This window comes from Phalacrocorax aristotelis, chromosome 4 (genome assembly GCF_949628215.1).
Source record: "Phalacrocorax aristotelis chromosome 4, bGulAri2.1, whole genome shotgun sequence".
Taxonomy (NCBI): domain Eukaryota; kingdom Metazoa; phylum Chordata; class Aves; order Suliformes; family Phalacrocoracidae; genus Phalacrocorax; species Phalacrocorax aristotelis.
The window spans coordinates 74,525,629-74,545,710 of NC_134279.1; the positions used below are offsets into that span (position 1 = coordinate 74,525,629).

The 20,082-nt window shown below is 37.0% G+C and overlaps 1 protein-coding gene across 3 annotated transcripts in view; it reads left to right on the top strand.

The window, feature by feature from the left end:
• The window catches only part of ZFYVE28 (zinc finger FYVE-type containing 28), a 162,776-nt gene that overhangs the window by 97,666 nt on the left and 45,028 nt on the right, over positions 1 to 20,082 (top strand). For all 3 annotated transcript variants that reach the window (XM_075092039.1, XM_075092037.1, XM_075092038.1), the window contains exons 3-7: positions 4,108 to 4,245; positions 7,123 to 7,325; positions 8,971 to 9,060; positions 11,010 to 11,099; positions 14,326 to 14,427. In XM_075092039.1, coding sequence (XP_074948140.1) covers positions 4,108 to 4,245; positions 7,123 to 7,325; positions 8,971 to 9,060; positions 11,010 to 11,099; positions 14,326 to 14,427 — 623 coding nt within the window. The remainder of the gene's footprint in view (positions 1 to 4,107; positions 4,246 to 7,122; positions 7,326 to 8,970; positions 9,061 to 11,009; positions 11,100 to 14,325; positions 14,428 to 20,082) is intronic.

Below are 20,082 nucleotides of genomic sequence, written 5' to 3' on the forward strand. Positions count from 1 at the left end.
AATAAACCATCTTTTTGTCCTCTACTGTGGCTAACTACGTGCATTGTCTCACTACCACTCATTATCTTCCCTGTCAAAATAAAACATAAGTGCTCTCCATTACATGCAATAGAGCTCACTCTGTTTTCCAGGAAATTAGGAACTTGGAGTAAATCCCAAAGCAGAATCTCTGCAGCAGCTGCCTGTTGTGCCACTGGGAAAGCCTAAACAAAGCAGCTGAAACAAAACTCTGCTCATCCTGGTATGCAAATGAACCAAAAGATAACACATAAAGCCACCAATGGATACATTAAAATCCCAAGGCTTTTAGGTAGAAAGACAGATCAAGTGAAAGATTTACTATTTCAATTCCAACCAATTGATTTCTGTTGCTTAAATTAGAGCAAAACCTCAATGTTACCATGTATCTAAACCCATTCGTTCTTCGCTTACAAAGCAGAATCCTGTAATTAACTAAATTGAATGTTTCTTGAAGCTCTTTTAAAGAAAATACTAATTTGCTTACAATGCATTGGATGGTCTGTCTAAATTGTCTGGCATCCTTCCAGTTTCAAAGCAGCTGAGATTTGAAAACATTATGGGCGCAAGTATTCCAGATTTCCTATTTGGGTTACTCTGCTCCAGGTGACATAAGAAGGAGGAATGGAAGAAGGAAGGAAATATGGATGGAGAAATTGTTTTTGTTTCTGTGGTAGGGTAAAATAAATCCTGTAGAAAATAGAGAATTTGAGAAATTGCACATCTTGAAACAACAAAAACAATCCACCTTGTAGAATTATTCCAGTGTTTATATACGAAGTGGTAGAGCTCCGTCAACTATTCTTTCCTTATTTTTCCATTATCACCAATAGAGTATGCAGGAAAATATGCTCATCTTTTTTATTGGCTTTTCACTAAGCTTTTTGACAGAATGAGCAGCTGCCTATGTGAAGTCAGGTAACTCTTTACAAAAAACTGCTACTAGTCCAGAGATTGAGCTGTTGTGATTTCTCTTCATTGGGAAGTGTATATTAAGATCCTAATCACCTATGGTTTAACTTACTAGAACTGCACAAGTTACAAATAACTTTTCCTGAGTCAATTTAAAAAAAGTGCGGCATGCATGGAGCTGTGTTGGTAGGTCTTGGGTGCTCTGGAGCAGAAGCATCTAGAGATTATAGGAATATTGAAGAAATGAGGAAGACTACTGAATGCCATTTAGGTGGTAAACAAATGGTATACTGAAAAATTAGTATTATACTTGTTTTGTAAAAAGTTTATCTTTATTATATCCTGTTGCCTTCTGTTGCAGTATTTGATTTAAGTGCATTAAGGTACAAAATTTCATGATGCTGATAATTATTATCTCCTAAGATTATTAAGACAGAATCTTAGTACTTTTTTACAGGTACAATGATTAGAAAAACAGAATGAAACAGTTGCTTGGCCAGGTGTGAGTCCTGTTGCTTTACTCTATTTGCATAAAATATTCTTTGATATATCAGGAACTTGGAGTATCTATGTACATGATTATAAAAGTGGAATTCAATCTGTCTTGTAGCTGCTGTAAAATAAAGCATTATTCTTCAGATGTAATCTTAAAGTAAAGTAAAAATTTCAGGGAGGAAAGCTTTTCGATATGGGTCTCATCCTATTCTGTGTAGCTTTAGGAAAAAAAAAAGGCAAGAGACTGAAAATTTTTTTCCCATATTCAAGGTTGATGGCAAGTAAAATAAATTGGAATATCATGTCCTAAAATAAAATGGAATTGGATTAAATAAAATCTGATATAATCAGTTTCAAATTTAATTATTCTCAGAGCTCCCTACCTTAATATTTCTTTGTATTTCCTGTAGCTTTTGTAAAATTAACTGATAGGATTAGTTTTTAGCACTGTATCTCTCCAGTGCTAAAAGATCTTTGCAAACCTTTATTAATTCCCTGAAAACAGAAATCTGGCTTTTTCATCCTAATGTGCCAGCCTGGATTGCTCTGGTGATGAAGTGGGAGCTGCAGGCAAAGCACCTGGTCTCAAAATAGATCAGTAATAACTGATTTGAAATACATCACGAGTGACTTGTGCCCTTCTACAATTTAAATGCTTTAATTCTCAGTTTCATTCTTAGCTCCTACCCAAAGTTACAGAGCTAAGTGGTTTAGGAGTTGATTTCTTCATGGGACCTATTCTCAAAATATTTTCGTTCCCCAGCTAGATCTAGCTAAACAATGATCGGAAGTATACTCAGTGTCAGGAATTAAGAAATGGAAGGAAGGGAAATAAGAAACTTGCTATTAAGCTGCTTTTTTCTCACCCTAAAGCGTCACATTAATTTGCATGTCAGTTCTTGACTCTCCATTTTATCCTGGAGAGAGGAGGTGGTGGCAGCCTGGCTTGTTCTTCACCACATGGTTCAGGATGGTGGTGCTGAAACAGTGTGAGCATCTTTGCTCTGTCATCTTCTAGGATTTGAATTTAAGTTCCCTTTGCAGTTACACTAGGGGATATTGTGAGGTTGGTTTTTCTACAGTGGGCATCTCTCTGGATTCCTAGGGATCCAAGTGCCCCACTAATCCTGGCAGTATGCTAAAACCCAGCAGAGTGAGGTTTGCATCTCTAAAATTAAATATTTTATATGTTAGTGAATCTAGATGCATTTTCTTGTCTCTTCTCATACCTGCTGGCCATGGTCTGTGTTGTGATACCATGAAGGAGCTACGGAGCATTTGGTGTTCAGATTTGTTTCTAGAAAAAACGGTTGAATATCATGTGTGCTTTGGTGTTTGTAAATGTTTGGGTGTTTGTTTCTTTCAACAGCTTTGTTGAAGTGGAATGTGTTAACTCATGATACACTTGCAAAAATATATTTATGTAAAAATGTTTTAACAATTAAAATGTAAATGTTTATACTAGTGTGTAATAAATGTTGCCAGTGGGGTTTGTTTATTTATTTATTTATTTTGGATGACGGCAGCTGTGGTTATGGCATTGATGTTAAGATTATTTTGTGGCAACAGCAGCTCCAGCAGTCTGCACTGAAATTACAGAAAATGTGAATCTTCTTTTGTACCTAAAGCAGGTTTTGTCTTTCTCATTGGGAACATGCTAACAGGGCAGGTCTCTTCAAAATTAATGTCTTCTATCATTTTTTAAATGCAGTGGAGAATAAAACAGTAAAATGTAGACTTAAAGCAATTCTGTCTGTTAAACAGTTCTACAGACAGATTTGTTTTTATTTGTTTGAAAAATATTTTAAATAAAACATGAATTCTGTACATAGTTGAAGAAGCATGAGACAGACAAAACCTCTCTAATGAAAGCACTCAGGCTTTTTCATGCTTTGAATCTACCTTTATTATGTTAATCAAATTCTGTGCAGTTCCCAGCAGGGGTATGTGAAAATTATCTTTTCAAATAAATGGATACAGATTATTTACTGCGTATGAAGAAGCTGGTTATAGGTCTTTGATCTTTGTCCTGGTGCAGATGTAGATCAGGGCAGTTATTAAGACTCTAACTTGTGTGGTGTCTCCTTATCCTCCTGGGTGGCCGGGCGGGTGAGATGGCAGGCAGGTGGGCCAGCCCTTGCCCGCTGGGGACTCAAGTGAGGAAAGTACCTGCTTTCAACTCCCAGGATGAGTTTAAGTCTATTCAACCCCAATGGTCCCAATATAACTCAATTTCTAATGCCTCCAGGGTACTCCGTTGGGTGTTCTTTTCCAGAAGAATGAAGTGCATACCGTTGGGCCTGGTGAGAAGAAATGAGAGAAGTCAAATTTACTTGTATTTCTAGTTTATTTACTGATAATTTACAGATAGATAGCTGGAGGTAACGAGCTCTCTAAATCATGCCTTCTGATCAGAAGTCCTGCTGAAGTAGTCAAAGTGCAGTGAATCTGAGAAACAGTCTCTAGGAAAATTAGAAAAAGTGAAGTTTGCCACTCTTCTTTCTATGCAGTAATCTCCTCTCTGTTTTCTCTGTGCGTGTGATGACCGTAAGAGTTAAATACTGTGTTTTCCATCTTGTTTAATTAGTTGGTGCCTCACTAATAAATTCTGTTAAAAGCTACCAAAAAAATTGTGGGGTTTCTGTGGGAATGGTATATATTTTATCCTATATTTTGCTTCAGGATAATGTTTTGAATATCATAAATCAAATCATGGATGAATGCATTCCACATGAACGGGCCAACCGAGACTTCTGTGTTAAGTTTCCAGAGGAGATACGCCATGACAACCTTGCAGGACAGCTTTGGTTTGGAGCAGAAGTAAGTCTCTCATATTTCTGTTACTTGGGGTAAATGGACAATTTTTTGTGGCATAAAGCCAGAAGTTTAAAGTACATCTTAAGACTTTTCTGCACATGGTACATATAATTACAGAGCAAAGTCAACATATTTGAGAACTTGCTCTGGATGCTCAGTGGAACGGATTCTTTAACTATGGTTTTGGTATTGGTTGGGCTAGCAGTGTATCAGATTATTTTCATAATTGTCTGCTGTCATGACCACCTCTTAAAAACTATTCTTTTGTGAATGAACATCTGATTAATAGTCTTGATATTTTTTTTAATCCTGATGGGCCATCTGCATTTCATGCTTTGAAAATCTTAGAAACCAGTATGGATATGTAGGGGTATGTAGGGGTATGTAGGGGCATTTTATCAGGATAAAAGTACAAATGCATGCTGTCACTTGATTTTAATGGCTGTATTATGCTATAACTCATATTAAACCTACATAACTTTGAGATGACATTTGTTGCCCATAACTCGTTTCACGTATATGCTAAAAATGGTTTCTGTGCAAAACACTGAAGTCCACTTCTCTTCTCTTAACTGGTTTCTCTCGAAGACCTGCTTTTACAGCAACCTGTAGGAACAAAGGATTTTTGTAGTGAATAAGCTTTAATTATTTTAACCAGGGGAAGCCTGAAGTGTCAGAAAAAAGGATGTGATATGTAAGATACTTATTCATTAGTACTGATGTCTGGCTTAAAAAAAAAATCATTGTGGCATCTTCAATGATAAACTTAGTGTCTTCAGGTCTCCTGGCATGAGGGTGACTTTAAGCACCATGGATTTGCTGAGGAGAGTTGAGGGGTGAGTAGTCTAGACATCCCACTATACAACAGCATGTTGTGTGGTTTTCAGCTTTGCCTAACCTGTATTTGAAGCTGCCCTTCAGCTCTTGTTATTATCCATTCGTTTCTCTACTAGTTCCTCCTTCCTTTTTGAAGTGCATGCTCTCCATCAATGGTTCTGATCTTATTCAGCCCAATATGCCTTCGTAAGTTCTGTTTCTGACACGTTCTTTGACAGTTGTAGGCTCCTCTTAGTCAGGGAAGCCTTGGGTAGAATTTACAAAATTAATTTGATACGTCAAGGCTTTATAATCCTGTCCTCAGCAAAATCAGCAGCAATTTTTCGTCTCGTTATCATGTGACCTTCATTGCCATCATCCAAGTGACATCATGCTGAGTGTCTGACATGTTGGCTTAATGGTGCTTCCTTGGTAGTTAGATAGGAGAAGATGGGGTAATTCTTTCTGTAACGATCCATAATTAATCCCTGTGAATCCCATTATCCTTCCTTACTTTAAGAGACTAACAAACTGGGATTACAGCAATGAACAAACAGGAAAAATGCCAGCCAATGCAGTAACTTCTCTTTGCATTGTGGAAAATGCGTGAGGGACTCACTGAGACAGCCAGTATCTCCTAGGATGGAAAAACAGTGTCTCCCTTTATTCACTGTTTGCATTGTGTAAGCTAATGCTTTTACTGTTTTCAAATCAAACTTTCACTGTCTCCAAATCAAACCACCAGGCTGGAGAGACCTGTTGGTTTCAGAGAAAGTAACATATGCCATGATGAAGCAATGCTAACTCATACTACTGTAGATACTGTCCTCCTGTAAGTTCATGTAGTAAGGCGGACTGTATGGACTGTTATGAATAAATACTTACATGTCCTTGTCAGTGCAATCGCTCTGAGTTAGCGGACTAAGAGTACCTATCAACAGGTAAGACTTGCCTTATCTGTACTTTCCCACAAATACTGCTTTGGCTGATAAGAGGTAAGAACATGACCTTCTGTGACCTTCCCTTAAAACACGAATCAGTGCATCAAGCTGCTGAGCAAGGGCTGGGAGTGCAGGTCTACCCCCAGGAGCTGCAGAAATGCCTCCCTTCCAGGGGAGTGCAGGCGAGAGGGGAGGGACACGTTGCTGCAAATGGAGATGGGAGTGGGAAGAAAAAAAAATGAGGACTTTGAGATTAGAACAACTTTGTGCATTTGCAGTTAATAAAAATATTTCCATTGATACAGCAAGTATGATATCTATCAGTGCTTGTTGTCTTCCAAATATATCCATAAAGGAATAAAGGCACTTTTTAAAAATCTTGCTATTAAAACAAAGCTATTTAATGTGTTACAGTAAAAATCTACTTTTAATGTCTTTGTGAGCTGGTCAGAGGGAGTCCACGTATAACTCTTGGGCAAAGAGTCTCTCAAATAGCTGCTTTCCAGAAACTGAAAGGGAAGAATCACTTTGTGACCTGATTTCTATGTTCTTTCCTATAAAATAAATTCACAGCTTCTGTGGGAGCCAGGATACTGGTCTAGCTGGACCACCAGTATTATAGCCAGTGTGATCAGTTTTGCTGCCAAAGGCATCACAGTTGCAGAATTTCTGTTCTTTTTGTAAAATAAATCTATTCCTTATAAAATCAATCAGTCCAGCCTGAATCAAAACAGTCACTTGATCATACTTTAGCTGGATTCATATCCCTTTTATGCAAGCAGTCCTTGCATGCATACAGTATATATCCCACCAGTGCTTCTTGCCTAACTAGTAGGAGATGAGCTTTTTTAAGCTGTTTTTTCAGCTCTGTGGTTCTTGCACTTGAACCTCCCTCCATTCTCATGTCTCCCTGACGGAGCTGCTCCCTAACCTTTTATGTGAAGGCTTCCGACTCTGCGTATCAGTCTAAAATCTTTCACTTGTTTAATAATTTGCAACAAATTGGGGCTGAGTACTGCCCTTGTTCAAAGTATTAAATATCACAACCTGTGATATTTACAACCTGTGTAAACTTAGAAGTAACTTTGTAAAAATTAATATTTTCTCTCAATGTATTTCGTAGTGTTTGGCTGCTGGTTCAATTATTATGAATCGTGAAATTGAGAGTATGGCTATGAGGCCATTGGCCAAGGATCTGACCCGAAGCCTAGAGGAAGTTAGAAACATCATTCGTGACCAGGCCTTGAGGGATTTGAACCTCTACACAGAAAAAATGAAAGATTCACTCAAGCATTTTGACGTCCTTTTTGCTGAATTTGAATTAAGGTAAAAGATCCAAAGCAAATGTGTTGTGAGCATTGGCTTGGCTATTACTGCTGTTGGATGGCTTGTTGGTTTTTGGAAGTTGGCTGTTTTGTTCTGTTTTATTGGAAAAGTATGTAATTATTTTATCATGGTATTTGAATTCTTCAGTAATTTGTTGTATTGTCAGATCTTTTTTCCCCTTCCAGTGTAGCAATAATGAAAAGAAAATTAAATAGCTTTTTAGCAATCACCATTTGTTCTTTTCAACTAAACTGTAATCTTCCATTTGCATACGGGCATATGGCATTTGAGGGAGGTTTTCCAAGACACAAAAGGAAGCCATAAACCTCTTCCCTTAATGTTTTATTTGTCAGAGGAAAGGCGACAAATAAGAGACATTTTAAAAAATTGTATGATAACAAATAGTCTAGAGATTATGAGGTTTTGTTCTCTTGCGCTTAGAGATAAAAGCAAGATGCACCCTGTGAATTTAAGAAGGCAAATTGAAATCTGATGAAGGAAGTGCTTTTACACAAGCCATAATTAACCACAGGAACTCACTGATTTAAAAACCTGTGATTGAAAAATGGCTTGGAGGTTTATAGCAAAAATAAAAATAACTGCTTTTTGGGTGAGAAAAGTAACTGTTTACTGCATCAAAGGTCCCATTGACCAAGTCTTGCATTGTGCCTCAGAATTTAAGCCAGCTTCCTGCATGTCTGTTAGATGTTTGGGTGCTGGGCAGAGTTACAGACAGGATACTGGACAAGATTGTCTATGGATCTAATAGAATAATAAAGGTATTCCTACCTTCAGCAGAACAAGTTTCTTAGAACTGAGTAGCATTTTAAGTTTTTCTTGGGAATAATCCATAGACTGTCTTGTCTCCCATTACTGTTTGCCCTTCATCAGTATTCATTTTCTCTTGTATTATTTTATTCAGGTAAGCAATCTTTTCTGATTCAAAAAACCATCACTCTACTGTCACATTGAAAAACATTTTAATTGAAAACAATGGCTACGTACCAACTCTGTGTACAGCATTTTTCTTTGCCATTGAGTAGCAAACAACTTTTTCCCTTCTTGTGTTGTCTGTAGTCTACAAATGAGTGGTTAAGTAATATGGTGACAGAAAACCCCTTACTTTTACCAGTGTTTCTTGCCTTGTGAATTAGGGCTTTTGCATGGAATTCCACATACAAACGAGGCCAAATTTTAAGTCTCCTAAATTGTCTCTGCTTGCTAACTGAATTTCAATAGTAATTTCAGGTGAAACCTTTCTAGAGAAAATGTGCATTTCAGGGTTTTTTTTTTTTCTTAAGGAAATGCAGAGTAAATTATTCTGTCCTCAGGATGAGGCAACAAAGATCCTTCTAGGACCCAACTCCCTGTGCCACACAGTATGGAGTTCCGATTGCTAAATGTGTGTAATTATACTTATAAATTACTACTGAGTTCCACTGCCTCAATCTGCAATAAGTAAATTGGCTGTATTTCTTAGAGTCTCACACTGTACAATTTTCATAGTGAGTGCTGTCAAACTAAATGCAAAATGGTACAGGAGAAGTTATGTTTCTAAGATGATTTGTCCTAGGTTTGTTTTCATTTATCATCTGATTTGTTAAAGCATGTAAAACATCAGTACATTATTTTATAATCTTTGCAGTTATGTGTCGGCCATGGTACCTGTGAAATCTCCAAAGGAATATTATGTACAGCAAGAGGTAATCGTACTTTTCTGTGAAACTGTGGAGAGGTAAGTATTTTAGTTAAGTACTAGATTTTCATGTCTTCGCTTACTTTCAGTCTGAGCTTTTGTAGAAGTACTTTAACTGTAGTTTTAAAGAACCATTATAAAACACCAGGTATTTTGCTTTTCTAGCAAGTATCCAAGTACAAAGTTAAAAAACATTAAGAATGCTTGCCAGGCACAGGCCTGTGCTTTTTTGTTTTCTAGACAAAAACACCCCAAAGTTAATAATCCAACAATAACAATATTGGTGGTATGCCTAGTTATAGATGTGTAAATGAAGTCTAAGCACTTGAATGAACTAAATCTGTTTAAGGTGTCAAGAATCAATGATATTTCATGCAAGAATACATGGGGAGATGATTCAAATCAGCCGTGAACCTCTAGTGATTATCATAAAGAACTTGTAAAGGCTCTTTAAAATCTTAGAGGACTGGAGCTTGACTCTATATGTATGAAGAGATGATGTTAAAAAATATATATATGGCAATTCTTAAGCTCTCTTAAGAGTATAAGGTGGTAAGAAAAATGTGGATTTGTTTGGAATGTACTGATTTGAACAACTTCCCACACACACCCCATGATAGAGTAAGTAGCCGAGCAGGTGGGCAGTCGAGAGGAACAGCATGTGTAATACCCAGCTTTAGTGAGGTTTTGAGCAGTGCAACACACTTCTCAAAAGGAAACTAGTGAAGGGTAGTCTGGGTGAAATTATTAGAGACCAATTGACTGTAAAATGCACTTGGAATAAGCGTGGGTTTTATTGTCATATTAGGAGAACTTGTGAAGTGGGACCCTGGGTCTGTTGTGGTTGATACTTCCATTGAAGACGAAAGGAGCACAGAGCACACTGCCACAATCGGTAGATGACACCAATCAGAGGTGTTTAAGCATTTTAAAAGGCAGGATTATAACTGAAAATGGTCACAACGAGTAGGAGGAATTTACCTTCCACTAGTCAGAGAGCTACCGCATATGCACATATTTGCCCAGTAAGAGGAAGAAGATGGCTTCTCGTTTGCAGCTTTGGCTAATCTGGCAGTGGACTGTAAGAAACGACGGGGTGAGGGTGGGCCACGCACTGACAAGTCTATCGGCCATTAGTACAAAGCAGCGATTCCTTTGTGTTCTGTGTTCATTTTGCTGTCCGCCAACAGCACTATTGGCAAGATAAGTAGTGACAAGGAATAAGAAAACGTTATTCCCATTCTTTTTGGGACCAGTCAGATCCCAACAGGACTAGTGTGCTGTTTTGAGTGTTACCTTATGCACTGATATGGACAAATCTGAGAGGAAATTTGAGGATGTTATGAAACTTGTAAGGAAATCAAGAAATAGCGAAGAAACCTGGGAAACATAGCCAAGTCAAAAACCTAAACAAATTGGATTTCCGTCTAAAAGGAGCTTAAGATATTTGAAAAGTTATTAGAGGGCAGTGGAGTGTCCCCCAAATATTAAATTCCCAGATTTCAATAATAGTTGCTGTATAGAACTGGGGTTTTTTTTCAGTTGGTTTGTTAGTTTAGGGGGGTTGGCCTAGATGATCATAGCTAGTTTTATTTGAAAATGAAACCAAATATTTTCCCGTATTACTTCAAAAATCTTTCTTTTAGTTGAAAAACTCTAAGTACCAGTAGCTTTCAGTAACAAGCTGAAGCTTTTAATTTACTATGAAATAGTAAATAAAAAGGGAAAATGGCATGAAAATTATTTTGGTTTTGGATAGCTATAAAAGCTTTAGGTGTTTAAAGATTTTTTCCTGTATTAATATTTTTTTTAAGGCAGAGACTCCAGCAGTCAGTTATATACATAGTGTTGTGGCTTGTACAAAAATAGTTCATTAGTTAAATGGTAAAATTTGGTTTGTCTTATAACAATTTTTTCAAATTTTTTCCTATTGAAATGTATTCTTCAAGAGTTTGACCTCTTACTAAATAATTCATTCTTCTGCTTAGAGCCTTAAGGCTTGGATACCTCACACAAGATATGATAGATGACTATGAACCAGCTTTAATGTTTACAATTCCAAGATTAGCCATTGTATGGTAAGTCATTTTTTTAACTACTCTCTACTCTTAACTCCACTTAAAGATTTATTGAAGATTTCAAAATGTATTTTGTTTCATGTGAGATTTTTTTGTTTGTTTCTTTTTAAATAATTACCAGTTTCATGTAGAATAGCAAGAGGGAGAAAGAAAAAGAGAAGGTAGAATATATAAGGCAGGCATCTGGAACAATTGATCAGTTGTCTTCCAGAAAGAAATAAAAACCCTGAATTTAGAATGTCAGTCTATAGATTGTCACATTGCCAGAAATATTTTTAAAGCAGATATTTTGTGTCACTCAAAAATACAAGTCTTAAAAACAACTTGCAATAGGAATAGTGTATTTTTCTTAATGACTCTGGATTCAAAAGCAATTGTCATGACTAACTGCACTGTTACCACTGAGTGAGGCTTAAATCTTTTTCAAGGAAAGTATTAACATGTTTAACTTACACGTAGATTTGTGCCCTGTATTGACCACTCAAGACAACAAAATTAAAACAGGTTTTTTGCTTAACGCAGTTTTTGCTATATTGAACAAATAAGATGCATTTTTCCTAATGAGTTTTTATGATTTAATGACAGCAGTTTCTCTGGAGTAAAGCCGGCATATTTTTAATATTTTATTATTGTGAATGTTTTAAAGTTAGCTAATATAAGTAGTATAATTGAGGGAAATAAGAAACCTCAAGTCCTGAGTGTAATACACTTCTCCTCAGGACGTCCCTGTGGCCCATTGTTCCTGTTAAATAGGATATTGTCTGTAACTGTCATTCTAAAAATAATAACAGTAATAATCAGATTATCAAAAGCCAATGGGAACGTGAAAACTCAGTTTGAAGCTGCTGGAAGACACAATGCAGAAGAATACATCATGACTAACTGGAAAACAAAGGGTGCTCTGGAAAACATGCCATATCAATCCCAAATTACAAAGAAGGACAGAAAAGGAGAAAAGACAAAAGTTTAACTGCTCCAAAGTATCTGGTGATTTGAAAATAAACCACTGCCATGTGAAGTTCCACAGAAGAACTGCACTATCCAGATACAGTCTTGTCTGGAAGAAATGCAAGCCTTTTATTTGGACTGTGAAAGAAGAAGCCTTTAAACACAAGACGGGTGCAACTCAATGTTGCCATGCTGTTGCTTTGTCCTGTCTTAATGAGAAGGATGGGTCTGGAGCAAGGAGAAGTTCTGGATCCCCTCAGTCTTCTAACAGCAAAGACTTAAGGGATACTTTTCAGAGACATTTTTGTCTAAGGTTTCTTTTCAGTCATCAGTTTACTGTCACATTATACAGTGTATGTTTCTTAGTAGGTTAACAGGTATCAGTGAACTTTGAACCTAGCAGGAAATATTAAGACACACTTTTTTCCAAGTTTTAATTCTTTCCATGTTACAACTATATTCAGACTTTGATTCAGAATGCTTTCAAAGGTCTTATATATACAAAGGCCATTTCATAATCTTTTTTCATTATACTCTAGCCCTGTTCTATTTTTTTAGATTTTTTTTCTGCAAGTTAAGCTCTGTGGAAAGTGAACTGTACCTGGAAATTGCCAAGGGAATGGTGATTCTGCATCAGTTAGAAGTTCAGTGAGAGCAGCCTTGAGCTTCCACTCAGCAAAGTAACATATTTTTAGGCAGAACATTAGTATGTGAGTCAGCAATAACTACTTTGCTTCATGGAAGCCTGCTTGTTGAAGCTCAGAAAGCTTAGAAAAAAATAAGTGTGTAACTGTGGTAACAGGATAATTGGTCTTAAGCCACAAAAAAAAAAGTGGCTCACAAAAGAAGTAACTTTTTTCTCTCTCCATTTCTCCACTTTCCCTCCTCTTGCCCTGAAAGCCCCAGTCCCCAAAGCAATGTTGATGAAGTTTAGTAGTCAGATTTATTGGACCCTCCGTTATCTTGACAGTTCTGAACTTTCTGGTAGCCATGTTTCCAGCCTGATGGGAGACCACGGTGCTATCCTAGTACAGGGGCAAGAGCCAGACTCTGGGTCTGGAAACAGAACAAAAAGGACAGTATATCCCAGATGGTAAACATAGTATAAGTGGTCATTTTTTTAATACTTTAGTGGGATTCATATGACTTGCCACATCAGCTCTGCTGCTGAGTGTCAGAGAGCCTTTGGTGGTCATGCAGGATGCTTGTGAACAGCTGGTGAGCAAGAGACATCAGCAGCCTTCTTAGCCAAGGGTGCCCATTACTCTGGATGATTTGGATGCAGAGTAGCTACAATCCTCTCTGAAGCAACATGTAATTTGAGTGTAAGAAAAGAAACGTAGCTTTGAGATACCGACAGCTCAGTTACCCAAGGTAAGGGCAAGAAGGGGAGCTTGTCTGGCTAAAATATGTAATCTCATGTGAGAACACATGATCCATTTGCATTTGAGAAACATACACTGCTTTTGCAGTGGGCAGAGGATTAAACAGTTTTCAGCAGAGTGGTGCCTGGTGTGGGTGGAATCCACTCTCAGACACCGTGCGGTATGGTGCAGCAGATAATGGTGAAGAAGATGAATTTTGTTTAATCCCTGACACACAGACAGGTTTGGGCAGTAGTGATTCAGTCGGGGGGAACTGTTGAGATATCTACAGGGAAATACACGGAGGCCTTCAGGATCATGAACTAACCTCTTCCCAGGGAAATTTCCACAAGTGCTGAGTTGATTTAGAAGCATGGTGTTATCAAAATGTGTTACGTGATTTAGCAAATGTTTTCTTTTTTACGACGTGTTAATACCAGGTTGTATTTATCTTAGAGGTAGAAAAACAGGAGTTCAAGAGTCAATTATCTTAGAAATTATTTAGACTGGAAATAAAAAGCCAGTTGCAGTCTCTCTCAAGTCAGTGGACTTCACCAACTTACCTGATAATCAGTTTCATGTTTGTGTTTGTTGTTGGGTTTTTTTTGTTGTTTTTTTTTAATGGGTCAGCTGCACCAATGAATTAAATATATGTTCTTCCTCTTATGCTTCCATTACTTTTTCTTCCATGATCTAAGGGGGTGGGACAGAGGGCAGGGGATCTCTTTCCTCTTGCTTTAAATAGCATTTAATTTTAATTGTGGATGATTAAGACAAAAATAAGGTAACAATATGTAACTTGAGTGTAGTTCTAATGTTTATGTACAGTTGCTTTTCTGACTCCTTATTCAGCAGTTGCTCTGTGTAATGAAATCTTATTTTTGTGTGTGTTCGTGCATGCGTTTGAACTACAGTGGCCTTGTTGTCTACTCTGAGGGACCATTAAACTTGGACCATAAACCAGAAGATATGTCTGAACTCTTCAGACCTTTTCACACTCTGCTAAGGAAAATAAGGCAAGTAATAAAAGATGGTTGTAACCGCTTCTCTTCTGAAGTGAAAATCAGAGGCTGAAAAAAGAATACATAAATGCCTAGAAAAGTGTTTGTATGCTATGTTAACCATAAACTGCATTTTCTTTCATCTGCCTGATATGCCCATGAAATAACTGAATGCAGTTTTTCATTTCATGGGAGTTTCCTGAAGTCTTCATATTTTTGTGATAGTTTCTTTTTTTCTGAATATCATTTTATTACATTTCAGACTTTCCTTTTGGTTGGATGATGCCTGAAATACTAAAGTTGCAGTTTATTTTTGGGAGATCCTGTTTCTAATTAGCATCAATATTTCTGTTTAACTAGGCTTATTACATTTTCTCTTTATGTTATGATGCAATACTCTGTCCTTAATCTAACAAAAATTACTATTTTTCATACTGTGGATCTGTTTTTACAGGATGGATAATTTTGTATATACCTCTCTTCACAGTCCTTCACTCGTGGTAGCCATTGGAGATGTGGGCTTTGGCTCAGTTTAAGTATAAAGGGCATCAAAGTATTTTTTCTTAAGTGAGGGCTTTAGAATACTGATCTGTTACATTGGAGAAATCAAGTAGTATCTTTAAAGGATCTTAATATTCAGGTTTTTGTATTCATTTTTAAGGTATGTTAACTGCAAATTTTGTTCTGAGAAATTTCTAGACACAATTTAGCAGAAGGTTTTTCTTTCCTGTGTCTAATTTTCACCTGTTTATTGCCTTCCCTGTATGTCATGATGGCAGTTTGATGTAAGAATAGTTTTCATGTAGATAAGTTTATCTGGGTTAATCTCCTCTCACCTGTTAGAGGTGAGGCATCTCCTGAGGGAGAATTCAGGCCCTGTCAGGGATGTTCAAAGAGGAGCCTATTTCTGAAGTTAGCTTCTGTGAATATCCAGACAACACCCTTTTGTGTCCCTTGAAGATTTCCTAGTATTTCTGTCTAGAAGTGATACAGTTTTATTTTTAGGTACAGTAGTGATACTCATATTGAAATGTCAAAATTGACAATCAGCATGTTTGGGGGGCATTTAATGGATTACAGTTTTATAAAACACTGAGTAAATAACAACAACATGATTCAAGGAGCAAAACTTAAGTTAGAGGAGGAAAGAAACTTTAGTGGTGCTGAAGCTTAAAAAGTCCATAAAGTTTACATTAAGATACCTTATTCCCAATATATGGCTATCACAGAAATTTTTGCCAGCATTCCACTGGCTGACTAAAGCCAAAAGAATATTTAAAATCTAATATACTTCTCATAATCTGTACTTTCTGCTTACTCCTTACATTTCACAACATGGCAAATGAAAAATCAATAAAGTCAATTTATTGCTTAGTCCATTTAATTTTCAGTTACTCTGAACTTAATGCTTGGGTTGAAAAAACATTAGTAAAATGCTTATTTGTTCAATAACTGCAATTTTCAGTGCAAACTTCAAAAATGAAAGGGCTCAGATTTCTTTTTGGAAAAAGTTGTGATATACTTTAAGACAAATTTATTCTTTCAAGTGAGCATTAGGAAATGCGATTTCAGTTGTCTAGCAGACAAAGTTTGCAAAGTGTTCTTAGCGAGATAACTAATAATCCTTAGTAGGATAATTAAATTACTTTTCAAAGTACCTAAGCTGTCTAGATTTTGTTGTGGTTGCTATCACAGATTTTCTTAACCCGTCAGGCTGCAATGCTGCAATTCCTACTCAGTGAGAATGTTCACAGAAACCTATAAGAGAAGATGGAATGAAGTATTTGAGCTGGTCCCCAGCAAAAAGGGAGCATTTTTTATCAAGAGTCTTTCTCCAATCTCCATCACCAATAGTGAAGGCATGAAAATAGATTCAAGTAGTTTCTGTTAAAATAGTTGCATCTTGTGTTGCAGTTGTGTGCCTGTTGTAAGAATATAGAACATCTTACTGCAGAATATGATCATGTACTAATACTCTGTAAAGTTCTGTAACTTTTTAGCCAACTAAATATTTTAACTCACGGAATAACGCAAAATATACAGCTGATTATTTTATAGGATTACAGGTAATTTTAAAACTGTATTATCCTAAAACATCCCTCCTGTTAAAGGCAATGGTAAGTACTGTATTTATTTGGATCCACATGACTAAATCAGAACTAGCAGAGAAAAATTATCAGCTAGGAAAATTTTTGCTGTCCTGTTGGTGGCTGGCGACTTCGAAAACAGTAGAGATTGTGGAGAATCTCTGAGCAAAAGCAGTAAGGGTTCTTTTTTAGGTTTTGGTAAGGTTGAGCAGCTAATGATGACTTAGAATGTTTTAAGTAATACCTAAGCAAGGTGCTTGTTGATTTTAGATTTTTAAACATCAGCATTGGTATTTTATACGTCTGCCATGCATAATTATATAGTAGCGTTATCTCTGTTCTTTTTAACCTCAGACATTTGAACCATTTTTGCCAAACTACTGTAATCTGCCTAGAAAGTATATAGAGAGTATCATCTGGTATATGCATAGATATTTAATTTAGATGCCTGTAACAGTGAACATTCTTGTGATTAAAATATTACCTATACTATATATACATTTGAGGCTGCTATATGGAGATTTTCAGAGGTGAAGAAACCTGGGATTTTACAGTACTCTTTAATTCTGACCTTTTTTTTGAACCTTGGTCTTGCTTGGTGCTTGTTTCTGGACGATGACAATTGATAGCAGGGTCCCTATGGGTTTTGGTGGTGCAGAATCAACCACGTCGCCGAACAAGTGGTGTAGAATCAGAGGATCATACCATTTTACACTGAAAGCTTTCTATATCACTGACTAGAAATCAAATGCAGTATACCTGTTGTCAGTGTGTTAAAGAATGGCGGGGGCGGGGAGGGGACTTGTGAAACTCAAATGCTTTTAAAGTCTGCCGAGTGATTGGGGGGAAACTGCTTACTTTTTCCAAGATGGCTGTGTTTAAAACTTTGAGTTGATTTAACACTTCTGGAGTAAAGGAGTAGCAGTGATATTTGTTATGTCAGTGTTGGTTTCTCAGTGTTGATGTATCAGAACAGATCCGCAGACTTTGGTGTGCAGAAGTCAGCTCAGCACTGCGGAAGCAGGAGGATGCAAACTGCGTTCCTGTACCTGAATCATGTTCTTATGGTGGCAGCTCCGTAAAGACAGCTGTTTATGCTCTGTTTAGAGCATGAACTGAAGCACAGGCTGGCAATAACAATGCTGTTCTCTGAGAACAGGCAGTTTAAAATTCTAGTCAGAATAGGAGCAAAGTTAGTGAAGGAGGCTTGGAGAATGTGCGAGATCAGTGTACCTGCGGTTTTGTGGCCCTGTCCTCCATTCAGCCAAATTTGTCTTTAAATGGACCTCTGGCCTCAGATCTTCAAAGAAGTAATTTCTGCACCCTGGATATTGGCAGTAGAGTAAAATATGTTTGTTGGTTTTGCAATAGGCAGAGTAAATGTCTGCTACTGCTTGTAACAGGGAGAGTACATCTTAAAAACTCGCCTTGATTTTCTGCCAGTGGCTGTAGCCACTGGAAGAAAAATGTTCCTCATATTTTTAAGGCTAGACTACCTTCCTGTGATAATATGCCAAAAAGAGTAAAAGCAGGTGAAACCCCAAAATGGGCCTTTTTTAAATTCATTGTTTTCTAAAGCTTCTGTGAGAAGAAAGCACACTGCTGCTATCACAGTGGATTGCAGAAGCCCTCTTTACCTGCGGCTTCTGAATAATGAAAGCAGAGGGAAAAGTTCTTTTTTTCCATACAAATACAGCACTTGGTTAGATCTGATGACAAGTTACAGATGCTTCAGCAGAAAAGGAAATGAACTGTGGAAGCAGCTACAGCTTAATTAAACCTTATGGTTTAATAATGATGCCTGATGTTTAGTTTTAAACTTTCAGTAGTGAGATTTAATATTTCTTTCTGTACACTGGTTGACTTAAATTTTATTCTCAATATTTACATAGGCATTTTAAAACATGCCGTGTTCCTAATGTCGGTAGTGAATCCTGTATAATCTGATATGCAGTGTATAAAAAAATCTAACTGTTGATTAAATATTTGTCACCTTGCAAGGAAACTTGTATGTAAAACAGCCCAGTGAATCTAGGGGTTTTTTATGCAGAGAAGTGAAGATAATCGTCTGACCCTGTTTTAGAACAAGCTTTATTTGTCAACAGCAAAATTTTTGGGTGTTTGAATTGGAAATTTGAGCATATTTCCTTCGAATTTAAAGCAGGATTATTTCTCTACTGAAATAATAGCGTTGGTGAACTATTACATGTAATCCAACTGATTATGTACAGCAACTCCTGCAAGGCAGCATGGATCTGACTCACCTAAAAAGACATGATGACTGTCAGCTGATTTCATTGATTTATTTTTTAAAATCAAGCTTCCTTTACTTATCCTCAGAACTGGGCACAATTGTTCTTAAATTTTGAGTTATTGTTATTGACAGAAACAAAGGGTGTGTTACTCAAGTCAGTGAAGCTAGCCAGCATACAGTAAATATGTATTTCCAGCACTTACTTTTCAGTGAATGTGCGAAACCTGTATTGAACAGGTCTGAGCTGTCAGGGGCTCTGTCTTCAAAACGGAAGCAGAGCAGCTCTGGGCACCCAGACATCCAGGAATCCTGGGTGCTGCCATGCAATATTCTGGAGTCTGAATAAAACCCCAGACTAGATGCTGAAAGTCAGAGGATTCAATCTTAGATCTTTCCCTGGGCCCATTTCATTCCCAGTTATGCTGATGAGCTTGGATGGAAAGCAGATTCCCTTGAATGTTGCCGGTATAGTCTATATTTGTAGAAGCTGCTACTTCTTACCTCATGTGTTTTGAGAAGAGGGGTATGACTGTGGTGCATAGAGAAGAGTAGCTGATGTTTAAGCAGTTGACTGTTAATCAGTTCCTGACATGCACATTTTCACCCATGTAAAAAAAGTTCACTGAGGGCTACTGAACACAGGGATGCCACCCTGGTTCAGAAATCCCTGAGCTACGGGCTGCTGGAAGCTAGTACGATGCACTCAGCAGAGATCCCTGTGTGCTTGTCCTGTTCTTATGCTTTTCCTTAGAATCTATTATCAGAGACAAGCTTCTCTGCTTGATGGACACAGACCCAGAAATATCTTCTTTTTTAATATCTTTGCATAGGTCAGGGACAAGTTTAAACCCTTCACTGTTGCGTTTGTGTGCTTACACTGCTTGCTGTGCTTTTTTAAATTAAAAGAACTGTTTCTAAAATCCCACATTACTTTGTTTCTGCTTATAAAATCCTACAGCACAGCATTTCTGTAAAAACTGCAAACTGAAAATGCATAATAAAAAGCCTCATAGCAAAAATCATGTTATTCTATGTTTTTATTGATTATATTGGTATAATTCTTTCAAAAATAATAACAATACAGCTATTTTTATGCTGACCTTCAAATTTCAACCATTCTCTGTCAGTTTGTTTTTATGGTGATGTTAAAATGCATCATCACTTCCAAACACTGATCACTGTTTAAATAGAACATCTGAGTAATGAGATGATATTATATACTGTTTAGATTAAAGAAAGAAATGTATAGGTCTTCTAAAATGTTCTAGTGTGCTAGGTAGAAATACCGGCTTGCCCCACTTGCCTTTCTGACTCATTTACAGCTGAAAA